The sequence below is a fragment of the Lygodium microphyllum genome, chromosome 6 (genome assembly GCF_053477565.2).
Source record: "Lygodium microphyllum isolate KBCC chromosome 6, Lygodium_microphyllum_v1.1.10, whole genome shotgun sequence".
In the NCBI taxonomy this organism is placed as follows: domain Eukaryota; kingdom Viridiplantae; phylum Streptophyta; class Polypodiopsida; order Schizaeales; family Lygodiaceae; genus Lygodium; species Lygodium microphyllum.
The window spans coordinates 33,451,624-33,464,552 of record NC_141140.1 but is presented as its reverse complement, the minus strand read 5'-3'; the positions used below and the strand labels follow the sequence as shown (position 1 = coordinate 33,464,552).

The 12,929-nt window shown below is 45.0% G+C and overlaps 2 protein-coding genes across 4 annotated transcripts in view; one reads left to right on the top strand and one right to left on the bottom strand.

Annotated features, from left to right (window-relative positions):
* The window catches only part of LOC148034443 (uncharacterized), a 355,106-nt gene that overhangs the window by 53,010 nt on the left and 289,167 nt on the right, over positions 1-12,929 (bottom strand). The window lies entirely within an intron of this gene.
* Positions 3,741-8,999, top strand: LOC148034446 (uncharacterized; the record flags this gene model as incomplete). Its single annotated transcript, XM_087680439.1, has 2 exons — positions 3,741-6,377; positions 8,970-8,999. Coding segments are annotated over 2 exons (2,667 nt in total), but the record flags the coding sequence as incomplete, so codon positions are not given.

The window sequence follows — 12,929 nt, the reverse complement described above, 5'->3', positions numbered from 1 at the left end:
TCACCTTTTCCGCGAGAGCGTCCAGGACACCCTCATCCAGAAAATCAGCTAACACTGCAAAAGAATTCTAGGGGGCCCGCTTTAGAGGTAGATGGAATATCCACTGCCTTGGGAGTGGAACGGGGATAACGACGATCCCAGGGTGCAATCACATTACCTCTAGTATCAAACGCCAGCTTAACAGGTGGACCCTTTGGACCGTCTGAATAGACTTTCCTTGTAGACTGATTACGGGGGTCTGAAGGAGCCATCGTACGCGCAGCATGCTGTGAAGAGAACATTTCTTTCCTATGCATATACGTGCGCACGGAATCCTGCGAAGCATCAGGCCCAGAATCCGCCTGCATTGAACTTTTTACCTTTTTTTGGATGTGCCTCCAGCCAATCATTGCTACGGGAATCCAAACCCTTATCCACAGCATTAGGTGGTTGGGGGGCCTCCTGTGCCGGGGCATCAAGCACCATGTCATCCTTAGGCAGTACAATATGCGCATCATCTGAAGACGGTTGTCTCTCTGGGCATTCGGCCATAAAATGCCCCAATTTACCACATGAAAAGCAGTGTTCTGCAAAGTTGCCCCATTTCAAGCGAAAGTGCAAAGGATGCATGCCAGAGCAATTGAGGCGAAGCCACGCAGGCCTTTTCCTGGCCGTGTCCCATAATATGCATAAACGGTTTTGATTCATAGCCCTTAGGCTTGGGGGAACCAGCACTGTTCCCATAACTGTCATCGCATCCTTTAACAATGGCCAATAGACTGCCGGACAATTTTCCACTTCCACCCACACCGGGCATTCTCGTTGAAGCAGGCGCTGAAAGTCTGCCATAGGGCGCCATGGCACAGCATGGACCAAGCGACGATCAAAGAATAATGGCAACTTGGACAGGAGCTCAGCTCGATGTGTCTCTGATTTCAGCAGCACCTCATAAAAGCCGCGGGGTCCAAGAAGGATCTCCTCAACACACTCCCCTTGTAATAAATGGTGCAGCCACTGGTGAATATGGGAAAGCACTGGGATCCTGCCAGTGAAAAAAAGTATAACTGCACGGTCATAAAACACCGAAAAAGGTCGCAAGATTGATTTCGGGTCCACCGTGGCTTCCAACACTTCATCAGTTCTCGAGTCAGAAAAAGCTTCATGATTATGCTAGACATAATCGCCAAGCAGAGTATTGGCAAAGTCTAGCAAATGCTCCCAGTCAATCTCCTACGAATCCACAGGATCAGAGGCAACTTGTGCATAGGAACATTCCTGAGGGCCCATTGTCTCCTCAGAAGTATGCTTGGAGCGTTTGCCCGCCGTAGGCGGCAAGTCAGAACCAAAAGGCATCTCCTCCGTGCACGGCACCATATCCTCCGGCTCCTCTATATTAGAATCAAGACCAAGGGCTGCCACTGTCCGGTCGATGAAATCCATATCCAGGCCAGCCATACTACCGTCCGGTTGATGAAATCCATATCCGGTTAACAGGCGACGGAAGGGTAAGGGTTAATAGGCGACGCAGGGCTGACAAGCAGACAGGCAACGGCCCACAAGGCCCAGATCTAAGGGCGGCAAGGACCCTGACACACAGGGCTGACGGGCGACGACCAGAAGCAGGACGCGCAGGTTAGACGGCCGGCAGCAGGGCAAAATCCACCATCGAGTGCTCTTTCGCCATCGCGCTCTCTCTCCCCACCATTCCCAAAGGCTGACTCTTTCTCTCTCTCTCTCTCTCTCTCTCTCTCTCTTTCCCTCTCTCTCTCTCTCTTCCTCTCTCCCTCTCTCTTCCCAAAGGCCAACAGCACCATCAAGATTTTCTCTGAAGTTGCATGGGTTGAGCATATGATTGTTTCTCTCGCCCACCAAACAGGAATCGCGTCGCACAGTCAGGGGGCACCAGATCCGCCATCGCTCATGCTCTCTCCCGTCACGCTCCTCTGTCTCTCTGACGGGCGAGCGTGTCTGACGGGCGTGTCTGACGGGCGTGTCTGACGGGCGAGCGTGTCTGACGGGCGAATGACGTGCGAGCGTGTCTGACGGGCGAATGCTGACGTGCGAGCGTGTCTGACGGGCGAATGTGTCTGACGGGTGAGCGTCTGACGGGCGTGCTGACGGGCGTCTGACGGGCGAATGCTGACGTGCGTGTGACGGGCGTGGACGAGCGTCTGACAGCAAGCGTCCGACGGGCGTCTGACGGGCGGGACTGTCGTGAGTGCTGCCACTGGGGAGCTGCTCTGCAAGGTCACGTCTCTGCACAGGGCGACAACCACTGTCCTGCAGGACACGAATGTACTTAGAATGACATGAATGCTGGCTCTGCTGTGTCCTGGGTGAATGTACTGTGGCAGCAGTGATGAATGCAGACACTCTCAGATTGCACTTACTCTCTCAGACTGACATAAATGCATGCACTGTGAATGTACTGTGGCAGCAGTGACGAATGCAGACACTCTCTCAGATTGCAAACACTCTCTCAGACTGACATGAATGCAAACTGACATGAATGCAGACACTGTGAATGTATCGTGGCAGCAGTGACGTATGCATACACTGTGAATGAACCTTGCATGCTGTGTGGACTGGAAACCTACGGGATCTCAGACTGACACACATTAACATTTCATGTTACAGTCATATCCTATAATGCAGTCACATTGACAGTCTATGATATACTGTCTCTAGTTCATGCTAGAGTGATAGTTTATGTCACTGGTTTACTACTCTACCCAGACTGTAAACAGTTTTATGCTATAGCGTATACTATAATTACAATGGAAGAAACTGACAATGAAGGAATCACAAAACCAGCCATGGAGACAATGTTTCATACACCGCCAAAGAACACGAGATACAAAACCTATGGGCGTAAAACCCGAGATTGGAATGTCTCTCCAGGGTCGAGTAGATATGGGAAGACATCCCGCAAAATTAATGAAACACTATATGAGGAGATGTTGACCATACTCCGTGCTGAAATACGTATCATGAGGAAGGAAATGGAAAAGGACATACAAGAGCAGGTTAGAGCTGAAATGATGGAAGAACTAAAAAAGGAGATGCAACAAACTTTGGATGCACGCATGGCAGAGAAAGACTCATTGATCTCTAATCTACAAGAAGAACTAGACGAATGCAAAAAGAAACTGGACACACAAAAGGAACCACAAACCGCACCGGAACTACAAAAAGAAATGGATGTTTTAAAAAAGGACATGCACACCTATGCAAGTGTGGTGGAAGGCACCCAAAAGAAAATGGAGAATGTTGAGAATACCGTCAAAGAAAATGCAGAACGGATAGATGTGGCAAAAAAGAACAAAGGAATGCATGGCAACAAAGTGGAAGTCATGAATGCCACCTTGGAAGAAGAGGCAAAAAGGCGGGTACGAGCACTCCACGTAAGAGTGGTTGGACTAGACGAGAAAAGCTCTCCAATTGAAGATGCTACAGCTCTTGCCACCAAAATTGGAGCTACAAATGTACCCATCATTGGGGCTTGGCGAGTCGGGAAGGCTGACACAAAAACAAAAGTCCTCATCTTGAAGTTTGGAGACCTGGAAAAGAAGAGAGCCTTCCTCTCTAAGAGGATCGCTCTCAAAGGAGAAAAGATCTACCTAGATGAAGACCTCACCCCAACCCAGTTAGCCCACAGGAGGGAAAATATGCCACGTGTTCTAGAGGCACGGAAAGCAGGTAAATGGGCTGTATACAGAGATGGAAGAGTCATCATCACAGAGAAAAGGACGGCATGACGGTGCGCGGCCTATGAGACCCTGAAGTTCACACTGTGGAATTGCAATGGCTCCCTTAAGACAGATGTAGGTTATTTTGAGGATACTTTCAAAGGTAAAGACATTGCTATGTATACTGAGACACATCAATGTAAAGACAGCCGTTTACCTGATGTATATGGATATAGATGGGAAAGTGTATATCGCCCTCAGTCTAGACGGCCTGGAGGGACGAGGGGATCAGGAGGTGTGGCAATTCTATTTAGAGAAGAGCTCCGAGATACAGTCCAAGTGGTACATAGAGATGTAGAGGCAAGATACATGTGGATCAGGTTACGTACAAGCAGAACTCGCGACATGTATATTGCCATATGCTATTTTCCCCCTGCATACTCTAAGTTTGCCCCTAAAGAGGCATCCCCGTATACACCACTATATGAGGACATAATGGGATACATGAGAATTGGGGATGTTCTACTAGCAGGAGACTTTAATGCACACACAGGAAACAACCAATCTGCTTTTTTTGACACTAGTGATGAGATGTTCAGAGATATTGCATTAGATGAAGTGGGATTAGTTAGATCAGCCCAAGATAGAGAGATAACAGAATATGGAACACACCTACTGGCACTAGGAAGTGCACATGGTTTGGCCATCCTTAACGGGCTACCACAGTGGCCAAGATCTAATGGCTTCACATGTTGGAATAACAAGAAGGGGTCAAGCACAGTGGACTATTTGATTGGATCACCCAACTTGCTACCTGACATAAAAAGTTTTGAAATCTCGGACAGACCAATTGGATTAGTAGCAGACCATGCTATTCTAGCTTTCACAATGCAATATGGGCATATACATGAAGCACAGTCACATATACCAAAATTACCACGCTATGATTTTGTGGAAGCGACCTCACACATATACAGCATTACTGTGCGAGATGCATTGAGGGAGCTAGACACACAGGCCTCTCTGGATGAGTTTACAGGACAGTTGGCCGAGATAATACACACTTCAGCAGCATACGCTTTCCCACACACTACACCGTCAGATAAACCTCCACGAGGTAATGCTCCACAGAATGGTTGGTATGATGATGAGTGCAGAGAGACACGAGCACGTTTTCAGCGAGAGCTGGCACTTGGTATATGCACCCATAAGCATGCTCGAACGCTCTTCAGACGGTTGGTACGCAAAAAGAAGCAGGAATACCTGAGCAGACTAGAAACAGAAATGTATTCCATGTTCTTGGGGCAGGACAGCAATAGAGCGTGGAAAAAGATGCATGAGAGCCAGCCACCCCTACAAATTACTAGACCGGATGATTGGCATGGATATGCTTGCACACTCTATGATATCCCTGGCCAAGAGCCTATGCCACTCCCCTCAACCTCAAGACCAGCAAATTGCAGATTTTTCACAGAAAAAAAAGTGAGGAATGCCATATGGAAGCTGAAAAATGGAAGAGCCCAAGACCATGAGGGTTTAGTGGCTGAACACTTCACGCATGCCTGTGATATTCTGGCACCAACGCTGGCTCACATCTTTAATAGGGCAGTTTGTGAGGGATTTCCAACCTGTTGGTCAGACCATATTATTGTGCCGCTCTTTAAGAGTGGAGACCCCGCGCTACCTAGTAACTACCGAACTATCATGATTGGACACATGCTGGCCAAGATATATGGCTCTATCGTGGAACAAGCGTTGAGTGAATGGGCCGAGATGCATGGCCTGAGGTCAAAAGGCCAGGCTGGCTTCAGTTGGGGATATACAACTCTAGACCATATCTTTACGTTGAGGGCAATCATTGAAGAAGGCAAGGCATTCAAGAAAAAGATCTATTGCTGTTTTGTGGACTTTCGCAAGGCCTTTGACACAGTGCCACGTGCTAGACTCATGAAAAGAATGCAAAACATTGGTGTGCCCGTAGAGATACAGTGGAGTATCTATGCCCTATATGAGACAGTGACAGGCAGAGTACGAACACCTGAGGGCATCTCAGATACAGTCAATAGCACCATTGTGGTGAAACAAGGCTGTCCACTTTCACCGACACTTTTTGGGCTGTATATAGATAAAATTTCAGAATATGTGGATAGGACAGGTGGGGCCGGAGCCAGCCTAGCTAGAGTGTTGATACCATTACTGCTTTATGCCGATGATATTGTACTTATATCTGACTCACCTGAGGGACTAAATAGACACTTGGATGCATTATCAGCTTTTTGCAGAGATAGAGATCTTAAGGTGAACCTTGGGAAAACCAAAGTTATGGTATTTAACACTTCAGCTGCTTGGGTGACAAGAGCTGAGCACCAGTTTACTTTTGACGGAGAGCCAGTGGAAATGGTTAGGCAGTATGTTTATTTGGGGGTCACATTGAAGGGACCACAGTTCTCTTGGAGAGAGACATCAGAGGCTCGTTTGGCAAAAGCATATGCAGCCTTAGGGGCATTGGAGAGGCAATGTGCTCACATACAATTTCATGAGCCGCGCACCAAACTGTGGCTTTTTGACACCTTGGTTACACCCACACTCCTATATGGGGCAGCTATTTGGGGTCCGAGTTTGTTTCACACGAGGAGACAGCCTTTGGGAGACCAGGATGGACCAGAGAAGGAATATTATGATGGATGGGAGCATATGGAAAGACCACTGGTCATGATGATCTCACGCATGATACGAGCGAAGAGCTCGACCCCACATGAGATTATCAGAGCTGAGTTGGGGGCATCACCCATGGTGGCTGAGGCCTTGGTTCAGGCAGTGACTTTCATACATAGACTATGGGAGCTCCCCCAAGATAGATACCCACGGCTAGCCCTGGCCTCTTCTAGACAACTAGCAGCAGACGGTGACAGACACTGTTGGTATGCTCAGATGAGGACATGGATGCGTCTACATGGTCTGCAGATTGACAGACTACCCCCCTTTGACTATAGCCTGGATTTCCCTACACTTGACCTAAGCCGATCAGAGCTAAACCATGTGATCAGAGCAGACATACTGAAGTTAGATACGGAGAAGACCTGGATCCGACCCCCCTTGCCCCATGGTACGAGGATGGCACACTACCAGACCCACTTCCTCCAGGTATCTGAGGATGGTTTCATCACCCGACCCAATTACATGGACACACAGCTGCCTCATGGACTACGCACAGCTATTGGTCAGATCCGCACCTCATCCCACCACCTGAGGATTGAGACAGGCAGATGGGAGGGTATACAGACAGAAGAACGCATATGCCCACTATGCGACAGAGAGCCAGAGACAGAGGAACACTACATCTGCCGATGCACTGTATATTACGACATACGAGGTAGATACCACTGTCTGTTTCGAGAGGGTTTTGGACCCCTGAGAGGGATCATGCAGTATGAGGATCAGAGATACTTGGGATTTTTCCTCTTGGAGCTCCAGAGGTGCAGAGCAACAATTCTACGGAGTAGGAGGCCCCCACAGCTCGGCTCACATAGACAGAGAGCAGTCACTGACTTTTTCATGGATACACGACAGAGTATGGCAGATACCACTACTATTGCCACACAGCCTACAGGAGTACATCATCATTGGACCTCATCTTCTGTAGGTGTCCCTTTGGATAGAGCAGTGGCACTTAGCCGGTCTAGGCGCCCACGTCCACCCGGACGAAGGCCTAGACATCCACACCACAGACAAATTAAAGCCATCATTGAGCGCCACAGGAGACAGATGCCAAGGCGCCTTAGCTATGCAGAGATACACTTCCCTAGAGAACAGACATATCATTGATGGAGAGTTTTCCTTTCTCTACTCTCACTTTCAGATCATTGACATGTTTCCCTTTTATGGGACACTATTTCATTTCATTTCCTTTTCAGTCTTATAGGCATGTTTTTCATCTTTTTTCTCGTTCTAGATGAGAAACACACCATCATTGTATGTACTGCTTTGGTCTCATAGGCCACATTGGCCTTTTAGAGACGTTAATATACTCTCTCTCTCTCTCTCTCTCTCTCTCTTTCTCACCCTCTCTGTCTTTCTTTCTCATGGGCACCAGCAAGTCGATGTCAGACATAACAACCTTTGGCCCAACAAGTAGCCCAAGACGACCATTAATTAGTGTGTCCCGGACAAGGGCAAGAAGTGCCAAGGTCCGAAGCTCGAGGGATATCCTCAAATTTCTTGCTAAATTGGGCAGGACTTGTCTATTTGGGAACATTGGTCGGGTGCACCATGAAAATAGGCCCTAGAGATCCGATTAGAAGGTGGAAAGTGGGTATATTTGGTTGGGAGGTGAGTAAGACACACAATAAATTTTCTTCTTTCTCTCACATTTGGTATCAGAGCTCGCGGGTTTCCAAAAAAAAAAAGAGATTTGGGGGTTTTTTGTTACGGCCACACAGGTGAGATCATGCTGCAGTTGGGAGAGCGCATAGGAGTGAGAAGCGTGAAGGCATCTCTGCAACACACCACAGAAGACAGTATAGCGTAAAAAGCCTCTTTCTCTACAGGTGGTGGCACCCACCACAAGGCCCAGCAGCAGCCCAACGAGCCAATCACGTGAGCCAACGGTGGTGGCCAATAGCACCAAGGCCAAGGCACACTCCATCACACAAGAGAGCTCTCTCTCTTTTACTTGAGAGAATGGCCATCTCCCTTTCACCTTTTATCCTTGGTAAATTCCTTTTCGCACTCTGCATGTGGGATAGAATTCCCTTTTTACCAAGCTTGTGAGCCCTCCATCCCCTTGTAAAAAAAAAAGGAGTGCTTTCTCCTCTTTGTGAGCACATTTTCTGAGATCTATAACTTTTTGGTACGACATCCAAATTGCAAACCGATTCCATTTGAAGACAATCATTGCCAATTGAGCTTGGGAGCACTACCGAAATTTTGCGCCAAAGTGACCTCTTGAGGCAGGCAAAAATTGGGATTTTTGGACTCCAACAGACTCCGATTCAAGTGCTGTTAGTTCTTGTGGTTTTCTTGCATCAATGAGTATCAAATTTCAATATATTTGACCTCTGGTTTTGACTGGCGAGGACATTTTAAATTGCTTTCGTGGTGCTAGATACGCATTATCTCTACCTTTTGGGGCTTAAAATTCACTACTTTAAGTGCGTCTATGTATGCTTGAGAGTGTGGATTCTGTGCATTTGGATGCTTATGCATGGTTTCAAAGAGGATTTGGTGACTTATTCAGCTTTGCACCTTTGTTCGAAATGTACAAAGAGGCTTGCTTTTAACATGTATGTTTCTTGTGGATAGTACTTGTATGGAAACATAGCAATTTTCTGAAAGTACATTGTATTTATGTTTGCCTTGCTTTTGTTGGTTTGAATTATCAATAAAAAATAAATTAAAAAAATCATGTCAAGCACTGAAGATATGCCTTTGAACGACATTGATGTAGAGAAAGAACCTCTTATGTATGATGACGAGTTGCCCTCTTCATCTAATGATGTGCATAATCGTCTTTCTAGTTTGGAAGGCACTATGCAAGTTTTGCTTGAACAAATGCAAATTTTAACTCGAAATGCTTTGGTTAAAGGCAAGAGACCTTTAGATGAGACTTTACCTGATGCATGTATTCCTAACACACAAGTTGTACATGACTCCTCTGTAGTCGTTCCTCTGTTGCTAGAAGCTAAGTGGGAGCTTGAAGACCTTAAGCTGCCTAAGTTCAATGGCACGACAACACAAAGGATTGCAGATGTGGTGGAATAGTGGCTCTCTAAATGGGAGCAGCGTTTTAAGTTATGCCATATTCATGAGGATGCTTTAAGGATACAGCAAGCTACATATAATCTCATGGATGCCGCTCATCGTTGGTGGTGGAAAATTGAGCAGGATCATGCAGAGCCATCTACTTGGATTGCATTTAAGACATTGTTTTGTAATAATTTTGTCCCTCCAGATGAGCGGACAAGGGCTCTAGATGCGTGGTTCTTCACAGCTTAGAAGAGCTACTCTGTCCAGGAATATGCGGACAAGTAAAGAGAGATTTTGTTAAAGGTCCCTGAACATATTCTTGACTTTCTGCAAGTGCATAAATTTGTCATGGGTTTAAAAGAAACCTTAAGGCCACTTGTCAGGAAGGAGAGATGTAAAACCTTGAATGAGGTAGTGGAGCTTGCATTGGTCCTTGAAGATGGGATATCCCAGAGATTTCCTTGGACTAGAGGTGCATGCCCTGTCTTTACTCCTATAGTTGCATCTAGTGCTCCTTGTGCGAAGGACACTAGAGAGGTGCATATGATCGAGACTCTATCAAGTACCAAGATGAAGGTATCTGCTATGGCTGAGAAAGTCTACAATAAATCCATGCTCACTCCACAACAAAGGGAGAAAGCAATGAGAGAAGGACTCTGTTACGGATGCCTGGGGCAGCATAAATTTAAGGCTTGTCCCAAGAAGGCAAGAGTCAGTGTTCAAATGGTGCTTAATCCAATGTAGGATGGGGATAAGGTGAGAGATGACCTAGATGAGTCCTCTCCACATGACTCTGGTTATCATGAGTGGATCCTAGCCGTCACAGTAACAAAGAAAGTACCAACTATGCCAGATGCAGTGTTATCGCCTGAGGCACAAAAGGGGTACAAGTTTGCTGACATTGAGCTCATTGTAATGAAAGGCATAGTGGAAGGATGCCCTGTTCGTATTTTATTTAATACGGGCTCTTCACATAATGTTATTAGCTCTAATCTCGTCAAGAACCTGAAGCTTAAGACTACCCCTTTAGAATATAGTTATTCGGTAGAGCTAGCTGACGGGATGGGTACAGAGACATGGGATCAACGAGTTGTTGATCTCCCTATACAAATCCAATCCTATGAGGACAGATTGGATTTTGAAATTACACAGCTTGCAAGATCTGACCTAGTGTTGAGCAAGCAGTGGCATGCAAAGAAGAGACCTATCATTGATTTCTCTTCTCATATTTATCAATTTGAGCACAAGGGCTGACGATTGTTAATTCGTGGAGAACCACGTCTCCAAGAAGTGAAGATTCTCTCTATGACCAAGGTGCTTAAGATTGACTGTAAGTCTCTTTACTTTTGTTATATTTTAAATATTTCTAAATATGTGTCAAAGGATGACACAGATAAAGGTGGAAGTTCCACAAGTATCCCTTCAGCCTTATCAAGTAAAATAAGAGTCCAATTTTCTGATGTATTTAAATTTGAACTATCCCTTGGTTTACCTCCTCGTAGGGACGTGGAGCATAGCATTGAGCTCATCCTAGGAGCTAATCCAGTTGCTAGACCCACGTTCAAGATGAGTCTACAAGAGGAGAATGAAGTCCGTAAGGTGGTGGATGAGTACTTAAGTAAAGGATTGATTAAACCTAGCTTTTCACCCTTTGCAGCCCCTGTTTTACTTGTAAAAAAGAAAGATGGTTCTTTTTGAATGTGTGTAGACTACAGGGCTTTAAATAAAATAACTGTCAATCATAGATATCCTATGCCTCATATTGATGATCTCTTGGATGATCTAGGTGGTGCTTCTATCTTTAGTAAGATTGATTTAAAAAGTGGTTATTGCCGGATTAGAGTAAGAGATGAAGATATTTTTAAAACTGCTTTTAGAACAAGATTTGGTCAATATGAGTATTTAATTATGCCTTTCAGTTTAACGAATGCTCCTGCTACTTTTATGATGTTAATGAATGATTTACTAAGACCATACATGGGCAAGTTTGTTGTAGATTTTATTGACGATGTGCTTGTGTATAGTAAGAGTATCCATGAACATGAGTCATATTTGGTGACAGTCTTTGAAACTTTGCGGGAAGCAAAACTCTATGCTAACCCAGACAAGACGATCCTATGTTTAGCAGAGATAGAGTATTTAGGTCATGTTGTATCTACCAACGGGATCAAGATGGACCCCAAGAAGGTTGTTGTGATACTTAGCTGGCCAATACCCCAAAATGAAACAGCTCTTCGTTCCTTTTTGGGATTCTCAGGATTCTATAGGAGATTTATATACGCATACTCGTATATAGTTGCTCCTATGACAGATTTGTTGCAAGATATGGTGGCCTATGTGTGGACATCAGTGCAACAAGAAAGTTTTAAGGCTATGAAACAAGCAGTTTCTACTGCCCGTGTTCTCAAGATAGTTGACCCTGAGAAACCATTTGTTTTAGAAACAGATGCAAGTAGCATCGCGATAGGTGCAATCCTTAGCCAAGAAGGCAGACCTGTAGCTTTTGAAAGCAAGAAGCTTTCCCCAAGCCAACAAAATTGGCTAGTTCATGAACAAGAGCTGTATGCTATTGTTCATTGCCTTAAAGTTTGATAGCACTATTTATATGGTGCAAATTTTAAATTTTATACAGATCACCATACCCTTAAGTATTTTTGCAGTTAACCAGATCTTCGAGGGCGCCAAGCTCGATGGGCTGAAATGATGCAAGAATTTCATATGGAAATTCTATATAAGAAGGGTAAGGATAATGTTGTTGCTGATGCATTGTCTCGTATAATGTATCAAATGAGCTTTACAATTTTAGAAAGCTCATTGCTTCAAGAAATAAAGGAAGCACAATTAGAGGACTCTTATATGGCAAAAATTTATCGAGCCATAGAACGAGACTCTTTGATTAGGGATGGACTAGATAATTTTGTTTCATTACCTATTGTTATTTCTGATAAGGAAAGTCCATTTAAGAACCCTTCAATTGAGAATGGGTTTCTTAAAGGAAAAGGCAAGATCTGTGTTCCTAGTGCACGAGAACTACGAAAGAAAGTTTTGTTTGATAACCATGATGTGCCTTGTGTAGGACATCCTAGTATTGATAAGACTATACAGCTTGTTAGAAGGACATTTTGGTGACCAAAGTTGGCCAAGGATGTTTGCCAATATGTATAACAATGCTTTCAATGTCAAGTTAATAAAGCAGAAAGGGTGAAGCCACCAGGTCTGCTAATGCCATTACAAATTCCAGAATCTAATTGGAAAAGCATTTCCATGGATTTCATTGTCGGCTTACCTAGAACCCAGAGACAAAAAGACACTATCCTAGTGATAGTGAATCGCTTTAGTAAAATGGCTCATTTTATAGCCACTCGCGAAAGTGTGGAAGCTCCACAAGTCGTATATTTGTTTATTGATTATGTGTTTAGGTTGCATGGTCTACCTACGTCCATTGTGTCTGATAGGGATGTCAGGTTTACTGGTCATTTTTGGCGTCATATCTTTGGTCGTTTAAATGTGTATTTA